Source organism: Jaculus jaculus, chromosome 15 (genome assembly GCF_020740685.1).
Source record: "Jaculus jaculus isolate mJacJac1 chromosome 15, mJacJac1.mat.Y.cur, whole genome shotgun sequence".
In the NCBI taxonomy this organism is placed as follows: Eukaryota; Metazoa; Chordata; class Mammalia; order Rodentia; family Dipodidae; genus Jaculus; species Jaculus jaculus.
In genome coordinates this window covers 55,087,973-55,111,040 of record NC_059116.1, presented here as the reverse complement: position 1 = coordinate 55,111,040, position 23,068 = coordinate 55,087,973, and the positions used below count along the sequence as shown (strand labels likewise).

The 23,068-nt window shown below is 38.1% G+C and overlaps 1 protein-coding gene across 1 annotated transcript in view; it reads right to left on the bottom strand.

The window, feature by feature from the left end:
• The window catches only part of C15H10orf67 (chromosome 15 C10orf67 homolog), a 202,224-nt gene that overhangs the window by 58,419 nt on the left and 120,737 nt on the right, over positions 1–23,068 (bottom strand). Inside the window, exon 8 of the mRNA XM_045134756.1 lies at positions 19,204–19,269. Coding sequence (XP_044990691.1) covers positions 19,204–19,269 — 66 coding nt within the window. The remainder of the gene's footprint in view (positions 1–19,203; positions 19,270–23,068) is intronic.

Sequence of the window (23,068 nt, the reverse complement as noted above, 5' to 3'; positions counted from 1 at the left end):
AAAATGTTATATGAAACTATATCTTTACCATTTATTCATACAGGTATTTTAAAAAATAAAATGACCTAGCCCTGATGGCACAGGCTTATTATCCCAGCTACTTGGAAAACTGAGACAGGAGGCTCTCCAGCTCAAGATTCCAATGTAATAGCTGACTCCACATTTTAAAACTATGTGACTTTTAAATTGTTTGGTAAAAGTAAGTACATAATTCTAATTTGAACTGTGCCAGATATTTTTCTTTTGTTTAGGCATTAAATAAATAAGATGTTGTTTATAGACACATTTTGGTTTCTTTATTTATCCATACAATCCAGCAGATCTCTCATAAAGTATTTGCTGGCATTTCATTATTTCAAAGGATTTTAAAAATATATTTTTTCTTTATTAGTTATGTATATACTCAGCATGTAAACACCCATGTTGGTACCATCGTTAGCCTCCCTGTTCTCCCCCCTCTAAAGGAATCATTGGGGACTATGGGTTGTGCTTTGTGAGGATAGCCATCAGTTATGGGGAAGAGGCAACGTCTTTGTGCATAATGTCCCAACCTTTGGCTCTAACAATCTTTTTTGAACATATGTAAGAAGGCCATAATTTGTTACATGATATCATAAATATAATTACTGAGTTTATGTTCTAGTTCAATTTCAACCTATACAGAGGATTATTGAAAACAACAAAATTATCTGAGGTGATGGCTTAAAGTGTGTTAGAGGTATTGATAAAGATTAGCCCCCAAATAGTTGTCATATTTTGCCTGTATTCATGGACTTATAACTTTAAAGTGTATTTCATGGAGTTTATTAATAGGAGGTATCTCAAATCAATGGGTTATGTAAAATCTATATGTACATAAATGTATTATAAAACAAGTCTGGTTGTAAGTAGAGATTTTTGGTGACATAAATAACTAAGGAAATTGTAAGTTTTTATGCTAAAGCTGTGTCTCTACAAGTATCCTGCAATAAGATGGCTAACTCTTTGAAGCTAGACTATGTACTTCTTTGTCAGTGGGTAATAAGATTAGTCAATTTGGTGTAGTTTCTCTTAATAGTCTTATAAGAAATATGGTTAATTATGTGTTGAGATGAGATGATTGAAGGAACTGGGATGGCATTTTTCAATGTTGGACATGGAATGCTTGTTAAAAAAATGGCTTTTTTTTTTTTTTTTTTTTTAGTGGCGCTTAGACCCAAATGTTAAAATATGTGAATGAAGGTGTGCATATGTAGAAAGGATATAGGAGATCTAAAAAGACCAAATCTTGCTTACTGTTTACAAACTCTTAAGGGTGCTCTAAAACTTTATATAGGGACATAGACTTAATCCAAATTCAGCTTACATTAGACACAGGTGATGTCCTATACTAGGTTGGCCACAGAGTCATAAGCACAGATGTAATTCATATTCTTTGGAGGGCTAACCAGGTTAGGCATAGACAGGACCCTATCACCTTGTGTATTGCAAATGAGTGAAATAAATTTCCCAGGTAAAAATGAACAACTTCAGAATAGGATAAGGAATGTCAGGATACTTAGCTCTTTTATTCTGTCATTTCTCTTGCTTATCATTATATGCTACTTAAAGTCATGATGAGCTGGACTCTCAAAAAGGGATGGTGCCTCCTTTATCTCAGATCCCATGCTAATCTGAGCCATGTATCCCCAGACCCCGTCCAGAGACAAAATGGCCAATTGTATCTAACAAGGAAAAGGGGGTGACAAACAGTATATAATTCTTGTTCTCTTTATAGTTCTTCTCTTTTGAACACCTAATGTCACATCGGTTAGATGCAATTTCTCACTAGACAAAAAGGTTAAATATGTAAACTGAGTCAAGGTACTTGATCAGGTTACAAACTCCTTACATAAGACAAACATTAGACTTACCTAAAATGTATATCAGGATATAAACATATGATAAAAAAGGCATCAAGTAAATGATCTCTCTCATCTCTGTCTCTAATATCAACAAAGGGTAGGATCCCTACATTTAAGGTAATAAAACCAGAGATTACTTTTAAAACATTAACAACAACCCTTTAGTGCCAAACATTCACCAATCAGTGGGGGAACCCATATCCCAGGATTCCACAGAGCAGAGAAGGGAAAGCAGTCCCAGGAACTGCAAACCCCCCTCCCCCACTCCAGTAGGGCATCTAAACCAAGATAGGAGTAAGGGCAGAAATCTCCACACTTGTGTTTAGCATGAACAGTGGCAAACCTTATATGCTATGATGTAAGGCACATGCAGGGGACTGGAGGAAAGGTCTGGAGGAACCCAAGCTTGGAAGCTGGCCTTGTGGGTGAACATGGATACCTTATTTTGGACTTTCCTTGCTCCAGGGGCACATAGACTATGCTGTGTGTCCCCTTTTGATTGGGGAGGAAACAGAGAAAAGTTTCAACCAGGCATGCCACTGCATTTTGATCCCAGCACTCAGGGAGGCTGAAATAAGAGGATGGCCATGAGTTTGAGGCCACCCTGAGTTCCAGGTGAGCTTAGGCTAAAGTGAGATCTTACCTCGAGAGAAAAACTAATTTATTCTCCCTAATCCGGCTAGAGGATGCCCCCTCCAACAAGAAAAATCAAGTCAGGATGGGACATAACTTAAATATATAAACTCCTTTCACTTTCTTCTAATTTATTTCAGATGGAACAGTTGTCTTCCAGGATACTCCAAAACTCTGTGCTACCCTGTCTTCTTAAAAACTGGGCTCATTTAGATAATATAGGGAGAACAAGAATTGCCCATTAATTCTCTCCAGAGACTTAAGAAAACAATTAGAAAACATACTAATGTAAATCCAGATACCATGGAGGAGGAAATTCTCTTTTGTTGTTGTTTTTTGTTTCTTCAAGGTAGGCTGGCCTGGAATTCACTATGGAGTCTCAGGGTAGCCTTGAACTCACAACAATCCTCCTACCTCTACCTCCCAAGTGCTGGGATTAAAGACGTGCGCCACCACGCCTGGCTGGAAATTCTTAAAAGATAAATTTTTAACTCAGTCAACACCTGATATTTGTAAAAAAAAAAAAAAAAAAAAAATTACAAAAATTGGTAGCCAAACCAGATAAGAACCTAAAACAGATGCTCCAGGTAGCAACTTCTGTTTATTATAATTGAGAAGCCAAGAAAATAAAAAGGGACCAGAAAGGGAGATAAAGAAAAAGATAGACGTCACCAGGACATGATAATGGTAATGAAGGTTGCTCAGGGAAGGGCCCCTTCATTAAGACATTTAATTGGATAAAATCTAAAATATGTATATTTTATGTCAAGGGGTTTTTTTTACTTTTTTGTTTATGTTTATTTATTTATTTGAAAGAAAGAGACAGAGAGAGACAGAGAGAATGGGCAGGCCAGGGCCTCCAGCCACTACAAACAAACTCCAGACACATGTGCCCCCTTGTGCATCTGGCTAATGTGGGTCCTGGGGAGTTGAGCCTTGAACCGGGGTCCTTAGGTTACACAGGCAAGCGCTTAACCACTAAGCCATCTCTCCAGCCAATGTCAAGGGTTTTTTTTTTTTTTTTTTAACTAATCCTGTTTTTGTTTTTTGTTTTTCGATGTCAAGTTTTTAACCAGCAGAGAAACTGAGTCTTGTGGTTAAGGCCTCACTCATTAACAGCTCACTGATGCTAATTTGTTGTCCCTTAAGGTAATTAAAACTAGCTTTAAGACTCTCAGTAAAATAAATGAGGTTCCTGTATTGGAAAAGCCGAGTCTTAAGATAAAGGTTCATGAATAAGTATTTAATTTCCAAAGATGAGATACTCATACCTAAAGACATTGTGACTTTAAAGATTGCTTCTGGGGCTGGAGAGATGGCTTAGTGGTTAAGCTCCTGCCTGTGAAGCCTAAGGACCCCAGTTGAAGGCTTGATTCTCCAGGACCCACATTAGCCAGACAAGGGGGCACATGCATCTGGAGTTTGTTTGCAGTGGCTGGAGGCCCTGGCATGCCAATTCTCTTTCTCTCTCTATCTGCCTCTTTTTCTGTCTGTCTGTTGCTTTCAAATAAATAAATAAAAATAAACAAAGAAATTATTATGCTAATTCTATCAAGCAGCCATCACTATGTTTAATCACTTAGGTTTAAGTGATTTAATTTCAGTCCTAATAACATTTATCTTCCTAGTAGGTAAAATATGTTGTGATAGCTTGACTAAGCTTTATCAATTTTAAGTCATGGGTAAGATATAAAAATTGTTTTATGTGAATAAAATTTCTGTTATACAAAACATCAACTGTTATCAAGATTAAACTAAAAACATTGGTTGAAAATGGTATTTGCTCTTTCAAAACATATTTGTCAAGGGTTGTATTAGAGCTTAGCTGTTTTGGTTTGACAATGACTAGATTTGGCTCTGTAATATGTAAAGTAACTATCATTTCTGACATCTCAAGTACAATGCTTATAACAAAATTGAATCTTAAGATATATTCCCTACCTTAGGGTACAGCTTCATGCTCAAACAACAATCATCATAATTTCAAGCTGTGTTTCCAGTGTTCTCTGGGTAATTGGTACCCACACAGGTATCTGGACTAAGCAAGAATGTTTGCAAACACAGGTGCCAAGACTTTATGTTGCCTTACTTGTCTTTTTGCTGACAATTTCTAGGTTAAATTAATTGGTGTAGATTTGTATTACTTTCAATTATTTTCAAGACAAGTTCTGTCTTCATTTATAACTATTAGACATTTAAAGGAAAAAACATGCCTACTTTCTATGCATCAGATATGGCCTATGCTACCACAGAACAACTAAATTTAAATAGACTTGACAAAATGACTTTAAGCTCTTATGCCATGCAGTAATAAAATGTGTAATATGTGTATATACATCCAGGTTTCTGTAACTTCCTTTTTAAGTGTATTAATCACCTATGTAGAAGCCAGAGACACTTGAAATCATCAGAGCTTAAAAAAAAAAACAAGGACTTCCGGTTAAGAGGGCGGCGTAGGTACCACGCCAAAGCAGCCTAGGGGGGAAAAAGACCCAAAAAACTCAGCAAAATACATACTTTTACTAAAAAATGAGGTGTATAGGAAATTGAAGCAGCAGCGGAGAAGTAGAAGAGTTATAGAGCATCCAGAGCCTGCACAGGCGGGAAAAGCAGCTCCGGCAGCTCGGCCAACCGCCGTGGCCGCGGCGCGGCAGAAAACCGCCAGACTCGTCTCGAGCCGCAGGAAAAGCCAGGTGCGGGATTTTCCCCTCACACCGCGCTCTCCGCAACTCAGGAAACGTGAGGGGAGAGCGGCAGCGAGCAACGGAGGAGCAAACCGTGAGGTAGAAGAACACGTGGAACAGCGAGACGACCAGAGCAGCCGCGGCTCCCTCCCCTCCCCCACCAACTGAACCCAGCTCCAGCGAACAGAGCAGCGGCCCAGGACCCGGCCAACCAACTTGGGCTGACAACGGGACCCAAGCAGGAGCAGAGTTCGGGAGCAACATCAGCGGCTCCAGAACCGGTACCAGCAGACCCAGCAGCAGCAGACCCAGGAGCGGCAGCAGCGGCAGATCCCGCAGCAGCAGCTTCAGGGGGAGCAGCGGCAGTGGACACAGCAGCAGCAGCTTCAACAGCAGGGGGGCTTCAGCAGTGGCAGCTACAGCAGCAGCAGAGGCAGCAGCAGCGGCTCAGTTTGCCCCGTAGGAAAAGCAAGTGCCCAGCTCCAGAAATCAGAACAGCAGCCCGACGACCCATGCAGCAACTTGACTGAGACCAAAATCACCCAAGGTAACTGGGATTGCACCAGGGAAGGGTCTCACTTGGTCACAAGCTGACTTGGATCCCTCAACAGACCAGAAATCTAAACCTCTTTGTTGATACAGGATCTGGTCATTATAATAACAACTCTTGCATACATACTCGGGGCTGATTTTGATTGAATGTGTACAGTGTTTAGTTAAATTTTAGAATCTACCTGTATTTTATTCCACTCAGCCTGCTTGAATACTCCCATAGCAGGGAAACTCAACCCCTAAGAACATCTTTGTAGATACTCTGAGAGTCTTAAGAGCCACACCTAATACCTTAAGGTCCTACCCTGAAAATATATTACATCAAATCAATTGATACAGCTAAGAATACACAGCTAGCTAGAAAATCCAAGCATTAACTTAATCCAAGATGCAAAAATATATACATTATAACACAAGAAACACTAAAAAGCAAGATGATATAAATCCACCTAAAAGTATTAATGCATCAGAAATGTCCTCCAGTGAGAAAGAGTTAGAGGAAATGCCTGAGAAAGAGTTCAAAAGAATAATTATAAATATGTTCAAAGAGGTCAAAGAACACATGAAAACAATCAAAGAAGAAATCAAAGAGGAAATCAAAGAGGAAATCAAAGGAATCAAAGACGAGGCAGGACACCAATTTAATGAAATAAAGAAGGCAATACAAGACATAAATAGGGAAATAGAAATAATAAAGAAAAACCAGTCAGAATTACTAGCAATGAAGAACACAGTTAATGAAATAAAAAACTCTGTAGAAAATCTCACCAGTAGGTTGGATGAGGGAGAGGACAGAATATCTAAGCTAGAAGACCAGGTGGCAGACCTAATGCAGTCCAACAAAGAGAAAGACAAACTTATAGAAAAATATGAGTGGGAATTTCAAGATATTCGGGACACTATGAAAAGATCCAATATAAGAATTTAGGGCATAGTAGAAGGAGAAGAACTCCACTCCAGAGGCATAGTAGGCATCTTCAGCAAAATCATAGAGGAAAATTTCCCCCAAATTGGGAAAGAGGTGCCAATACAGGTACAGGAAGCCTTTAGAACCCCAGCCTGACAAAACCCAGAAAGAACCTCTCCTCGCCATATTATAATCAAACTTCCAAACACACACACCAAAGAAAAAATATTGAAAGCAGTTAGAGAGAAAAATCAAGTTACCTACAAAAGCAAGCCCATCAGGATTACAGCAGATTATTCAACACAAACTTTTAAAGCCAGAAGGGCTTGGAGTGATATATTCCAAGTTCTGAAAGATAACAACTGTCAACCAAGGTTACTTTATCCTGCAAAGTTATCCATTCAAATAGATGGAGAAATAAAGACATTCCATGACAAAAGCAGATTAAAGGAGTATTTGAAGACAAAACCAGCTCTACAGAAAATACTTGATAGAATCCTCCATGCTGAACAAAAGGAAAAGCACACATATAAGGAACCTAGAAAAAACAAGCTATACTCAAATACCAGTTAACAGAAGAGAGCACAGGTAGAATCAGAAACACACACACACACAAAAATGGCAAACATAAATACACACCTTTCAATAATATCTCTTAATATCAACGGTCTCAATGCCCCAACGAAAAGACATAGATTTGCAGACTGGGTTAAAAAGCAGGATCCTACAATTTATTGTCTCCAAGGAACTCACCTTTCTACAAAGGATAGACATTATCTCAGGGTGAAAGATTGGAAGACGGTGTTTCAAGCAAATGGACCTGGAAAACAAGCAGGGGTTGCTATCCTAATATCAGACAGGGTAGACTTTAGTGCGACGTTAGTCAGGAAAGATAAGGAAGGTCACTTTATATTGATTAAGGGCACACTCCAACAGGAGGACATTACAATCCTAAACATATATGCACCTAACATGGGGGCTCCCAAATTCATCAAACAAACACTATTAGAACTAAGGTCACAGATAACACCAAACACAGTGGTGGTGGGTGACTTTAACACCCCACTCTCATCAATTGACAGGTCATCCAGGGAAAGAATAAACAGAGAGGCATCTGGACTAAATGAGGTCATAGAAGGAATGGACCTAACAGATATATACAGGACATTTCATCCAAAGGCTGCAGAATATACATTCTTTTCAGCACCACATGGAACATTCTCTAAAATAGACCATATATTAGGACATAAAGCAAATCTTAACAAATTCAGGAAAATTGAAATAATTCCTTGCATTCTATCTGACCACAATGGAATTAAACTACAAATCAGTAGCAAGAAAGGCTATAGAGCATACACAAAATCATGGAAACTAAACAATACACTACTAAATGATGAGTGGGTCAATGAAGAAATCAAAAAGGAAATCAAAAAATTTATAGAGTCAAATGATAATGAGAACACAACATACCAAAATCTCTGGGACACAATGAAGGCAGTTCTAAGAGGTAAATTTATAGCCTTAAGTGCCTATATTAAGAAATTAGAAAGGTCGCAAGTAAAAGACCAAATGCTTCGCCTTAAAACCTTGGAAAAAGAAGAACAAGGCAAACCAAAAATCGGTAGACGGGAAGAAATAATAAAGATTAGGGCAGAAATTAATGAAATAGAAACAAAAAGGACAACCCAAAGAATTAATGAAACCAAGAGTTGGTTCTTTGAAAGGATAAACAAGATTGATAAACCCTTAGCAAATCTGACCAAAAGAAAGAGAGAAGAGACACAAATTAATAAAATCAGAGATGAACAAGGTAACATCACAACAGATTCCAGAGAAATTCAAAAAATCATAGGGACATACTATAAAAGCATATACTCCACAAAGTATGAAAATCTGAAAGAAATGGATGATTTCCTTGATCTATATGACCTACCTAAATTAAATCAAAATGAGATTAATCACTTAATTAGACCTATAACAAACATGGAGATCCGAACAGCTATCAATAATCTCCCAGCTAAAACAAGCCCAGGCCCAGATGGATTCACTGCTGAATTTTACCAGACTTTTAAGGAAGAGCTAACACCATTGCTTCTTAAGCCTTTCCAGGAAATAGAAAAAGAAGGAATTCTACCAAACTCCTTCTATGAGGCCAGCATCACCCTGATACCAAAACCAGGCAAAGATAGACAAAAAAAGAAAATTACAGACCAATCTCCCTCATGAACATAGGTGCAAAAATTCTCAACAAAATATTGGCAAACAGAATACAAGAGTATATCAAAAATACCATTCACCCTGACCAAGTAGGCTTTATCCCAGAGATGCAGGGATGGTTCAACATATGCAAATCTATAAATGTAATACATTACATAAACGGGTTGAAGGACAAAAATCACATGATCATCTCATTAGACGCAGAGAAAGCATTTGACAAAATCCAACATCCCTTCATGATAAAAGTCCTACAGAGACTGGGAATAGAAGGAACATATCTCAATATAATAAAGGCTATTTATGACAAGCCTACAGCCAACATATTACTAAATGGGGAAAACTGGAAGCTTTTCCACTAAAATCAGGAACAAGACAAGGGTGTCCACTGTCCCCACTTTTATTTAATATAGTTTTGGAAGTTTTAGCCCTAGCAATAAGGCAAGAGACACACATAAAAGGACACACATACAAATTGGAAAAGGAAGAAATCAAGTTATCATTATTTGCAGATGACATGATTCTATACATAAAGGACCCTAAAGACTCTACTAGCAAGCTGTTAGAGCTGATCAAAACCTACAGCAATGTAGCAGGATACAAAATAAATACACAGAAATCAGTAGCCTTCATATATGCTAACAACAAACACACAGAGGATGAAATCAGAGAATCACTCCCATTCACAATTGCATCAAAAAAAATAAAGTACCTTGGAATAAACCTAACCAAGGAAGTAAACAATCTATACAATGATATCTTTAAAACACTCAAACGAGAAATTGCAGAAGACACTGGAAAGTGGAGAAACATCCCTTGTTCCTGGATTGGAAGAATCAATATTGTGAAAATGGCAATCTTACCTAAAGCAATCTACACATTTAATGCAATCCCTATCAAAATTCCAAAGGCTTTCCTCATGGAAATAGAAAAAACAATCCAAAAATTATTTGGAATCACAAAAAACCTCGAATATCTAAAATAATACTGAGCAACAAAAAAGAGGCTGGTGGTATCACCATACCTGATTTTAACCTATACTACAGAGCCATAGTAACAAAAACAGCATGGTACTGGCACAAAAGCAGACATGTAGATCAGTGGAACAGAATAGAGGACCCAGATGTAAGCCCAAGTAGCTATAGCCACCTGATATTCGATAAAAATGCCAAAAATACTCATTGGAGAAGAGACAGCCTCTTCAGCAAATGGTGTTGGGAAAACTGGATATATATCTGCAGAAGGATGAAAATAGATTCTTCTCTCTCGCCATGCACAAGAATTAATTCCAAATGGATTAAAGACCTTAACATCAGACCTGAAACTCTGAAACTGCTAGAGGAAAAAGTAGGGGAAACCCTTCAACATATTGGTCTTGGCAAAGACTTTCTGAATACAACCCCAATTGCTCAGGCAATTAAACCACAGATTAACCACTGGGACCTAATGAAATTACAAAGATTTTGCACCACAAAGGACACAGTGATAAAAGCAAAGAGGCAACCTACAGAATGGGAAAATATCTTCGCCAGCTATATATCTGATAGAGGATTAATATCTAGGATATACAAAGAACTCAAAAAGTTAAATAATAAGGAATCAAACAAGCCAATCAAAAAATGGGCTATGGAGCTAAATAGAGAGTTCTCAAAGGAAGAAATATGAATGGCATATAAGCATCTAAAAAAATGTTCTACATCACTAGTCATCAGGGAAATGCAGATTAAAACAACATTGAGATTCCATCTCACTCCTGTCAGATTGGCCACCATCATGAAAACAAATGATCATAAATGTTGGCGGGGATGTGGAAAAAAAGGAACCCTTCTGCACTGCTGGTGGGAATGCAATCTGGTCCAGCCATTGTGGAAAACAGTGTGGAGGTTCCTAAAACAGCTAGAGATTGATCTACCATATGACCCAGCTATAGCACTCCTAGGCATCTATCCAAAGGACTCATCTCATTTCCTTAGAAGTACGTGCTCAACCATGTTTATTGCTGCTCAATTTATAATAGCTGGGAAATGGAACCAGCCTAGATGTCCCTCAACAGATGAGTGGATAATGAAGATGTGGCACACTTATACAATGGAGTTCTACTCAGCAGTAAAGAAAAATGAAGTTATGAAATTTGCAGAAAAATGGATGGACCTGGAAAGTATTATACTAAGTCAGGTAACCCAGGCCCAGAAAGCCAAGCGCCACATGTTCTCTCTCATATGTGGACCCTAGCTACAGATGATTGGGCTTCTGCGTGAGAATGAAAATACTTAGTAGCAGAGTCCAGTAAGTTAAAAAGGAGACATAAAGGGTAGAGAAAGGAAGGGAGGAGGATACTTAATAGGTTGGTATTGTACATATATAATTACAATGAACGTAATGGGGAGGTAATATGATGGAAAATGGAATTTCAAATGGGAAAGTGTGGGGGTGGGGAGGGAGGGAATTACCATGGGATATATTTTATAATCATGGAAAATGTTAATAAAAATTTAAAAAAAAAACCAATATTTTGGACTTGTCTCCCAAGTCATGAGACCACTTGAGATGATAGGGCACTTCTATACTGGCCCCTTGGTAAGTCACCTCTTTCCCAATCAGGGAGAATACAGAGATCCAGAAACAAAAAATTGGTGTATAGTCTGAAACAGGAGAGTCACAATTTAGGAACAATCAGTCCTCCTGGCTTCTCAAAGAAGGGAAAACTACTTGGCCAGCATGGCCCTGATTCATCCTAACAGATAGAAACACCAGTATTGAAGCAGCTACCGGGCTACTCCTGGGTCCCTAAAGTCTCCTTTTGAGAGCCATTAGTGACCTCCATCTGCTCTGTCTTAAACACTCAGAGAGAAATGTGTGTCCAAAGTTAAAGGGATACCTCAAATATATGAATGGACTACTAAGTAACAGAACAAGAGCTTTCCAAGAGGTGAAACAAACAAGGCCTTAAGACATGTTGTCCCCCATCTCTAATAGTTCTAATTCTGTAATAAGGAAAAAAACAAACATGGATGTCAAAAGGGTTTTTTTCAAATCTAGAATATATACAGTTGACTCTGACCAAGGATCACTTAATTCAAAAGACTTATTATACTGAGAACAATGGTAAATCTCTTCTAAGTTGTGCCAGGACATTCTTAAATAAATCCTGAGAACAAAAATATATTTGTATAGCCTTTACTGGCACCCAATGGGTCTATGGTATCAAACTTTGGCCCTGGCTACCCCCAGGACAAATTCCAAAATGTATACTCTGGAAGACAAAATATGGTATATTCACCATTATCAAGGTTAACTGTTTTTTATATGTTCCTGATAACTCTGCTTATCTCTCACCTGTTTTAGGAGACATACAGAAACAGATTCAGGCCATGGCACACTACTGTGCCATTTGATGAACAGTTCTGGAAGATAACTCTGTCACCTCATGCTCATGCTCAGATGGTTTTGAGACATTCCTATTGCATCTACCTGGGTTCCCTCAATTGTTCCCCAAAAGGCCTAGAAGTCCACAAGAAGGATAAACCTAAAGATAACTAGTTTGCTGTGTGCTCACTTCTCATGAACTTCTTACTCTTATTCTTTCTTCCCAACATTCTCATACAAGACTATGTTCCTGCATTCCATCAATACACTCTTGGGGTCCTTTAGAACAGTCTCTAACTGCCATAACTTCATGCTCCATTCAGCAGGAAATAGTTCATGATCTGACATCATTATCCCTTGTCCTCTAATAGCAGGTAGAGTGTCCTCTCATGAGAGAGGGAATGAGAGGGGTGGAGTTAGGGAAATTGGACCCCTGAAGCTAACAAGGACAGGAAAGTTTGCACTTGCTAGAAATCAAAGATGATCTGATTTCTTATCTCTGTTGCCTAATTCCCTACACCTATGTTTTTTACAAACAGCCAGGACCCCTCCTGGGAGGGAGGTGTTTCATAGGATTTAAATATTGTGGTTGGCCAAGTTCAGCCCCCAGAACTTGGTGTCAGGGCTAACCTCTTCCAGAGACAGACCCTAACCCTAACCAACCAGCTGGCCCTCAGGTTCACCTGAGCCAGAAGACATCCCACTACCCTAAGGTCATAAATTCCTTTGCAAGGGGAGGGCTGGCTCTCTGATCTGTTGGGAACTTCCAGCTGGGGGTGAGTTTTCCCTCAGCTGGGCCATGGCTGGCTCAGTCCAGGTCCAGTTTCAGCTGGGAGGGACCCTAGCCCTTACTCTCTATATGGGCTCCTTTATAGCCTCTAGCTCCCCACATGGCAGGAGCTCCTCAAACTTTCTTTTCTTTCTTCTATCCATGCTTTTCCCCCTAGGTCCTTCATGTGGGATCTCCAGCTATGTGGGTGTCTTTCCTTGGCTCTGTACTTCCCTCAATAAATATAATAAGTTAATAATTATTCTTCTCAGCCTTCTTTTTTATTCAATTCTTTAACTAAAATTAGAAACAAACCTGTGGTTTGTGGTTCATGGACTTTCTTGGACCTCTAGCACCCCATTACAAAACCAATGTCAGACATTTGCACTACTTTTTGCATTTGGCTTTATGTGTGTAGCTGGGAAATTAAACCCCAGTTGGGAGGCTTTGCAAGAAAGTGCCTTGAGGACTGGAGAGATGGATTAGTGATTATAGCACTTGTGGGCAAAGCCAAAGGACCTAGATTTGATTCCGCCATACCCATATAAGGTGATGCATGCGTCTGGAGTTTGCAGTGGTTGGAGGTCCTGACACACCAATTCTCTATCTGCTTCCCTTCCTTCCTTCCTTTTTTCCTTCCTTTTTTCCTTCCTTCCTTTCTTTCTTTCTTTCTTTCTTTCTCCCTCTCTCTCTCTCAAAAAAAAAAAAAAAAAGATTTAGCTAATAGGTTTCATAGCTACCCCACAGATTGAAGTGGGTTTATGCATGTACCCTTGGTAGCTGTCTGGGAACAAAGCAGCATACCAAATGTACTCACAGTGTGGCACTTTGAATGTATGTCCTCCAAAGACTCGGGTGTTTTATTTAAATTGTATTTGAAGCATCAACTCCTATCAGGCAGACTCCTGTTACAGGGGTCATAACACGGTGAACAAATCTCAATTCTATGCAGAACAATGTAAGCTCTGGCTGGGTCCCTGCTGTTTGCTGATTTTTGGTGTTTGCTGGTTGATGATAGTTTTTCTCTGCTTAGATGTATGAAAGCACCTTCTTCCATCACTAATGGAACTTCCTTCTGGATCTGTGAGCTGAAATAAATCCCTTCTTATCCTAAGCTATGTCTGGTTTGGATGTTAATCCCAGCAATGTGGAGCTGTCTGCAATAGAAATTTTGTACTAGAGATTTAGATGTGGCTTCAAGATGAATCTGACCGTGTGGATTTTGGTCTTTTGGAATGTTTGTTCTGGACACTTGGACTTGGCATTTGCAATGGAAGATGCCTTGCAGAGTGATAAGCCACATTTTATGGGCTATGTTAATGAGAGTTTGAAAATGCTAAATGAAGAGAGAATTGTACTTGGAGGTTTTGCTTATGAATTTTGAAAGGGGAAGGAAAGACTGCAGAGAACTTTGTTGGAACTAGGTTACTAGGCTGGCTGCATTCTGCATTCTTCTGCTGATGCCCAGAGAACTTAATCAAGGTTGAATTTGAAAGTAATTTGATGTACTTGGTGATAGATATGGAACTGAGAGATATAAGATTTAGAGTTGGGAAAATTCAAACAAGTTTAAAATTACTTCCACAGACATATTTTAGCTTATTGAAGCTGCTATTGTTAAGAATATATTACCATGATTAAGATGCCTCAACTACTTTACATTGAAATAATGGAAAAGATGCCTGAGGTGATTCCACCCAGGAAAGAATTAATGGATAGGAATATACATTCTTGTGAAAGGAGATAACTGAATGATAACCTGCTCTTCAAGACCACAATTTATTTCCCCAAAGTGGCAAAGTGGTTGTGTTGCTGTATATACTTGCTAGTGGTTTTGGAAACTTCCACTCAGGAAAGAATGAAAGGGTAGATGTTTCAGGTATACCAGGACTGTGCAAGCGCTACCATGGAGCCTGCTGGCTCAAAATGGAAGTTTGCCCCAGCTACTCAGTCCAGTTGCAGGGGCAGAATTAGAAATCCAGAGATCATCATAACTGGTCACTCGTTATAGATGAGCTACAGAAGTTTCATGTCTACCTAATGGTTATTGCTTTCACATTGATTCAGCCTCTCCTTGTTATGCCTTATAGCAATGGAAATGTTTATTCTGTGCCATTATGTAGTAAAAGTATGTAACTTGTTTTGATGTTACAGGACTCACAGTTGAGGAGCAGTCTTAAAGTTAGTAAAGCTTATGAAGCCTTATACAGTTTGCAATGTGGGATGTTCATGTGTTTATTGGGGACAGAATGTAGCAGCTTGAATGTGAGTCACATGTTTTGTTAAAATTGAGTTTGCCTGTTCTCTCTCTCTTTCTCTCTCTCATAAATAAATATATATTTTTTTCAAGGTAAGGTTTCACTCTAGCCCAGGGTGTTCTGGAATTTACTCTGTAGTCTCAGTGTGGTCTCAAATTCATGGCAATACTCCCACATCTGCCTCCCAAGTGCTGGGATTTAAGGCATGCACCACCACACACAGCTGAATTTTTTTAAGGGGCTGGAAAGATGGCTCAGTGTTTAAGATGCTTGCCCGAAAAGCCTAATGACCTGGGTTTGATTCCCCAGTACCCTCATGATTCTAGATATACAAGGTATCTGGAGTTTGTTTATAGTGGCTAGAAGCCATGTTGTGCCCATTCTCTCCCCATTCTCTGCCCCTTTCTCTTTCTCATAAATAAAAAAATAATTTTAAATTTGAGTTTGCAGCTTCAATCCCTAACAAGTTGACTCCTGGTAGGGAGTGGAGGGTGTGAGGTTCATCATTGGGTGCAGATATGAATTCCAGCCTAAAGGTATGTAGAGCAGTCTGAACTCTGGCTGAGTCCTTACTGTTTGCTGCTTATTTGTTGTTTGCTGGCTGGTATGGTTTCTCTCTGCTTGGATGTGTGGAAGTGGCTTCTTCCACCACTGGAGGAACTTCCTCCTGAATCTGTAAGCTTGAAATAAATCCTTTCCTTCTCTAATCTATGACTGGTTTGGATGTTTATCCCAGCAATGTGGGGCTATCTACAACACACAGTAATCACTCAGCTTAACTTGTAAAAGATAAATAAGAATTTACTCAAACAGAAATTTGAAACCTTCTGCCTTAAATCAGCATCCATGACATTATTAGTATGGCCAGGTGTAGTGTAACCCCAGTACTTGGTAGACTGAAGCAGGAGGATCACAAGTTCTAAATCAGCCTGAGCTACATAGAAAGATCCTGTGTCAAAAAAAAAAAAAGAAAGAAAGAAAGAAAGAAAAGAAAAGAAAAAGAAAAAGAAAAAGAAAAGATTATCCTAAAACATGGACAATATAAATTTTAAAAGAAATTGAACAAAGGAAATATGTTGGTGTAACATTCTGACAGCAATGAGCCAAGGAAAAATATCAGTAAATAAATAAATTAAAATGGAAGAAGCTAAGATCTCTGAAAGAACAGATACTTCTGCTGACTACACCTGGCCAAGAGTATTTCCTTTGTTAAGAAGGGTAGTATATATCTAAGAATTCTTGTGGTTCCCAAGGACTTCCAAAAATTTCAATTTCAATGACATTTTGCACAGATCACTGGAAACCTACTTTTTTCAACAACATGGCCAAGCACATCATATACAATAGGACTGGGCTGACTTGAAACATGCCTTGGAAGGAACCCAGACATCTGGAAATCTGTTATCGAAGCAGGTACAGTGCAAAGGTCATTTAGTACTATCCCCCTAAACTGGGGCTAGACACTCCCTTCCTATCTCTCTTGTGTCTGGATTGACCAAGAAACCACATGTACTGGTATGAAGCAGATGGAAATTATGTCAGGGAAAGAGCTCACCCATGGTACTTTTCTGACAAGGACTCTTTTTCCCTTTTTTGTTGACTTCAAGGTAAATGAGTAATTTGGTTTAGCAATTATAGAAAGAAATTATATTATATTATATTATATTTATTATACTATATTATATTATGTTATATTATTATATTGTATTATATTATATTACATCATATTATAGAAATTATAAAATTATTTCATATGCTTTCCCAAAAGTCCATCTAAGGGTACAATCTCTCTATATGTGATTGTTGGGATATGAAATATTCTTCAAAAGGTTCATGTGCCTCAGGAGATGGGATATGTTTGCATTAACAAGAACTCTGACCTAAGCAATGGATTAGCCTAATGATAGATTCCTAACTGGACTGTATTATCAGGAAGTGATGGAATCTAAAGAGAAGCCTACCTATAGGAGGTAAGTCATGGGGAGGGGAGATTCCTTGGGACTATATCTTATTCTGGGGCCCCCTTCTGGCCTGCTCCTGACATGAAGTGAGTAGCTCTGCTCCTCTACCATATCTTCCCCCATGATGCTTTACCTGTCCACAGACCCAGGAACAATGAAGCTAGAGGACCATGGACTGAAACTGGGGGTCATAATAAATTCCTCGTCCTTAAAGTTGACTTTCTCAAGTATTTGTTAGAATAACAATTCTAATATAACATAGATGATTGCTTACCAAAACTCATTGTAGTTTTTTAAAATCTATTCTTTGACTTTGTACATGACACTCTTAATAGGCCATAAAATAATTTATATTGTAAAGCAGCAATAGAAAAGCACAGAGTGAAAGCCTATGAGTGAAAAAGTTCTAAATTTTCATAAATTGATTGGTCAGTTCTACCTTGTTCCATTTTTTTTTTTTTTTAGCACAATCACAAATCTGAAGTTTATGGGGGTAAAGCAGTAAAGCACAAAAGAAAGAGGCCCAAGTGACAAGAAGACAACTTCCCTTCAGAGAGTAATACAGTGCTGCAAAAGAGTAGTGTCTAGCCAAAGCAGGTGTGCCCTGGAAACCTTGGTCTCAAGGATAGCATTAAGCTCATCCCTTACTGAAAACATGAACCCCTAAAATAGTTTTAGGCATCCTAACAGCTCTTGTGCTGGCTCAGGATTTGTGAGGCTGGCTCGCTGCTTGGCAACAAGCTTGAGGCTCAACAAACCATGATTGGTTCCCCTGTGGGCAATACAATAGCACCCGTTAAACACAACAGTTCTTTAAAGAGGGTCTGCTCCAGGAATAGGAACAGATTCATTGCCCAAAGTTGTTGCTAACATACTGACAATATAACAGTTGCACCCTATAAAACACTTCCATTTTAATGATAACATGCACATTTAGCTGTTTTTGGAAGCAGAGGCTGCACTTTGGAAGGTATAAGGTGGAGTAAAAGAAATCCACCAAGTATACTCAAAAGAGGAAGACTTTATATGCAGGTATTTATAAACAAAGGCCTCCAAATGACACATATGTTAACACTTGGGTTTTGTGAATAATGTGACTTCTTTTCCCTTTGCCTGAATTCCCCAGTTGGTTTCATAGAAGGCTTTATTGTAATCCAGGAGCAGAGCTTTGCATTAATTTCTATGACAAGGAACCCAAAACACTGGGTGCTGAGAGCAACAAAACAAAGTTAGGGAAACAGTCATGACTTGGCACAAAGTGTGACAAGCTGTAAAAAAGCAAATGTTTCAATATCTGCAGTGATTTGGATTTCCTGGGAACAATCTTTTCTCTTCCAAACAGTATCATATTCATTTCAAGGGCATTTGAGACCCAAGTCAAGCTGTGTTTTATTTTTTATTATAATAAACACAGTCAGTTTACTGTAACAAAGACATACTAGTGGTGATCAAATGAAAGCCCAATGTAGCACCATGAACCAGTGGGGTAAGGGCCTGGGGATAGGGAGTCAACTGATAAAATAAAAGTCCAGCCGCCTGGAAATTTCTCTTAAAAGAACATAAAAAGACCATTTTCTTATGAGACAAACACAGACAGGATGCCAAAATATCTAACTGGTCTTTTTTGTTTGTTGTCACTTATGGCAATTTGTAACCAAAAATAAGAAATCCTTCAGAATACTGGACTTTCATATTTGTTTTTGTTTTTAGATCTTTGCAATAAAATGAAGATAATTGTACATCATTTTAAGTGATAAAGCTATTTATTATGTAAGAATCTACTATTCTATGTTTATTAATTACTACTCAAACTGTTTTCTTAAAGAGGTTTACTTAAATATATTAAAAGCTATTCATAATATTTACACTTAGAATTTTGATAAAGGTGAAACTATCCACAGCAGAGTCTAAAACATAAAGGATTAAATTATATCTTGAATTCCAACTCATTAGGAAATAAATGTAAATCATCTTACCAAATCTTGAACTGCTAATCTCTCACAGTCAAGCTCATATTTTAATCTGTCTCTACTATCCATTAACTGAAATAGAAAAGATTGCATTTTGATTAAAGATAAGAAAATAACACCTAAAATTCTTTCTCAATAGAATTTAAACACATTTTAATATGAGAAAAAAGGATTCCAGAATGACTAAAGGAAAAAATTACATTCCTACAAATTATTTTCTAATAGTATTATATAGAGACTACACTTTCAGGGATATACTTGTAGCTTGATACTAATAACATTATATAAACAAGCTAATATGCAAAGACAATACAAATGCACATACAACCTTCCTCACTCCACTTCCTCAAAATGTGACATCAATATGTAATATAGCAAGTCCTAGTCTATCACAATATTGTTTTATTTTTTATTTTTTTAAATTTTTGTTTATTTTTATTTATTTATTTGAGAGCGACAGACAGAGAGAAAGAGGCAGAGAGAGAGAGAGAGGAGAGTGGGCACACCAGGGCTTCTAGTCACTGCAAACGAATTCCAGACGTGTGCGCCCCCTTGTGCATCTGGCTCACGTGGGTCCTGGGGAATCGAGCCTCGAACCGGGGTCCTTAGGCTTCACAGGCAAGCACTTAACCGCTAAGCCATCTCTCCTGCCCTTGCTTTATTTTTTATACAACTGATTCTCCTGTTTCAGATTTTCAGCTCATATTTTTATATATCTCAAGCCATATTCTTAGTGGTAGAAAATGGTCACCAAAAGCAAGCTTTTTACCATTGCTCTCATGAATGTGTTTTATAATTTATATCTTAATTTAGACAGCCATATAACTCAATTATTCATATATTTTCTAATTTAATAAACATCTTCAGTGTCACTGTTCTTGCTCTTTCAGGACTTTATACTTTCCATGGTTTATCTAGGATCTTCTTGACTGGTCTTTCTGGCTTAGATTCTCTTCCTTCCTATTTGTCCTTTTGCTGAAGAACAAATCTGAGCCTAGTATAGTGTTCAGGAGCTGCACTAGACTCAGAAAGCAATTCAACCCCTTGACAATATACAACCCTCTCTGATTGTGCCCAGTGCTTGCCACCCTTTACTTTCACATGTCCTACTCTCTTGTGGTTCTTTCAATTCCCTTCCCAACTCTTGACCTTCCCTCTTCTGGCTAGCTCTAGCCCCTTTTTGAAGAAGCAACTCACTAGTGTTTCTCCAGCTCTCTCTGACACCACCACCCCATCCAAGCCTTCTGAGTGCCCTCCTCAGCATGCTGGACAGCACACCTATAATGCTCTCTCTGTCTCCTGGTACACCTCTACTAGGATGAAATTCATGAGAATGGAGGGCAAGGTAGCATCTGTTGGAAGACAGACACAGATACTTTTTATGCAGTCATTTGAGCTGAAACACAAAAGCTGCTGAATTCCCTAGCAGACAATGCTTAACCCAGATAGATGGCTAGAATCAGCTTACCCAAACTCAGTCCTATTTTCATCTTCTTTTGGAATACATCCATGGCTTATAAAAGGAAACTTGTGTCTTATTTGAAGTTTCTGAATTTGTTCTTTCTTTTCTTCCTTATGCCTTCCCCATGCCCTTAGTCCTACTCCCTCACAAATTCTTACTCTCAAATCTCATCATATTCTGATTACACTCACCAGCCATACAAGATTACAAAAATTCTAAAACAAACCTTACACTATGCATTCTCATTCTTTAGCCAGTCCTTTTGCGCTTGGGCTGTCCTGGAAAAATCAGCTCAAGTGGACTTTCCCAAGAGAGAAAGAGTGTTTTCTAAGACCTTCCAGATAAAGCCAGGTTTTTCTTCTCTATGTGTACATTTCTAATACTAATCCTCCACACAGCTCATTCTGCTATTGATATCTTTCAGAGTAGTCGACATATGAATAAGCATACTTTTGGTTTTTCTAACACTTATGCAGTGCCTGACACTTAATACCACCTCCCAGGAAATACTTTGTTCCTTTGTTCAATAGTCTGACTTGCTTTCCAATTAACAAATCACCATGTTTATCTAGGACGGAGATGTCTAACAGACATATAATTGAAATCACATATATAATTTCAATTTTATAGTAACCTTGTTAAAAAGTTAAAAATGGGGCTGGAGAGATGGCTTAGCAGTTAAGCACTTGCCTGTGAAGCCTAAAGACCGTGGTTCGAGGCTCGATTCCCCAGGACCCACATTAGCCAGATGCACAAGGGGGAACACGCGTCTGGAGTTTGTTTGCAGTGGCTGGAGGCCCTGGTGCGCCTATTCTCTCTCTGTGTCTCTCTCTATCTGCCTCTTTATGTCTGTCTGTCACTCTCAAATAAATAAATAAAAACAAACAAACAAACAAACAAACAAAAAGTTAAAAATGTGATTCTAGCTAGGTATGTTGTTTCATGCCATTAATCCCAGCACTTGGGAGGCAGAGGCAGGAGAATCACCATGAGTTTGAGGCCACCCTGAGACTAAATAGTGAGTTCCATGTCAGCCTGGGCTAGAGCAAAACCCTACCTTGAAAAATCTAAAAGAAAAAAAAAGATATTATTAATTTTAAAAATTATCTTAATATAGTCAAAATATCATCATCTAGTAAATATTAAAATTATAGGGGAAATATTTTATAATTTTATGTCAAGATTTTGAAATTCAGTGTACATTTTTCACTTACAGGACATCTTATTTTGAGAAATAAATTTTTATCTGTATTTAGATTTCAAAATATTTACAGGTGAAGAAGTATATTCATATATTGAAGTTACTGAAAAGACAGAGGTTTTTCCATTATTTGAAACAAGCATCAGTTTTCATTTAAATTTAAAATAAGTGGTGGGAAGGGATTACTATCATGGTATATTGTCTCTATCTATGGAAATTTGTCAATAAAAATTTTTAAAAATTAAAGATTCATTTCTTCAGTTGTATCAGCCACATGTCAAGTGTCTAGTAGCCAGTGGCTACCCAAGGCAGTATAGATTTAAAATCCTAAGAAAGCACATGATTGACCCAGAAGTAGCATACATTAAATATCTTTAGAAACACTTTAACTGTTAATAAGTTGGTGATCCTTCCCTAGCAGGTTAGGTGAAACCAGAAGCTGAGATTTTATTTTATTTTTATTTTTCATTCTTTAGGGTCAACTTTATTAGTTCTCATAACCCTTAGAGCTTTTGTGTATATGCTATTAAATTTATGAGATTTTATTTTTAACCTTAAAAAATTGATCCCAAGAATTTTAAATGTGTCTATTCACAGATTCTGTTGCTGCCATAACAATGAGATTTACATTGTCACCATAGCAGATAGGATGAAGTACAAGAAGATGAAATCATTTTGTGAAAACCTGCCTAGGATTCAGTGAGCAGAGAAAAGTTGTCCCAACTCTGCCCTACCAGCATAACCATAGTTCTGGGAAGCAATTTTATCTAAATTCTAAGAATATCCCATACTACGAAATTACATTTGGTTAGAAGCCAGGCATGGTGGTGCACACCTTTAATCCCAGCACTCAGGAGTCAGAGGTAGGAGGATCACTGTGAGTTCAAGGGCACCCTGAGATTACATACTGAATTCCAGGTCAGCCTGGGCTAGAGCAAGACCCTACCTTGAAAAAACGAGAAAAAAAAATTATACTTGGTTAGAATCTGAACCTAGCATCAGTGCACATGGCTAACATGCTTTTGAAATCTGACTTATTTAATTGAAGAACTAAATTTTTGATTTTAACTTAAAAACTGATATTGGTTTATCACTGGAAGACATGTTTATTTGAAATAATTTGGGATATGAGTCTGCTTTGTCCTTTGTAAATTTTATGAACTATAAATATAGTATTATCCTTTGAATTATTCCAGAAGTACTTTTCA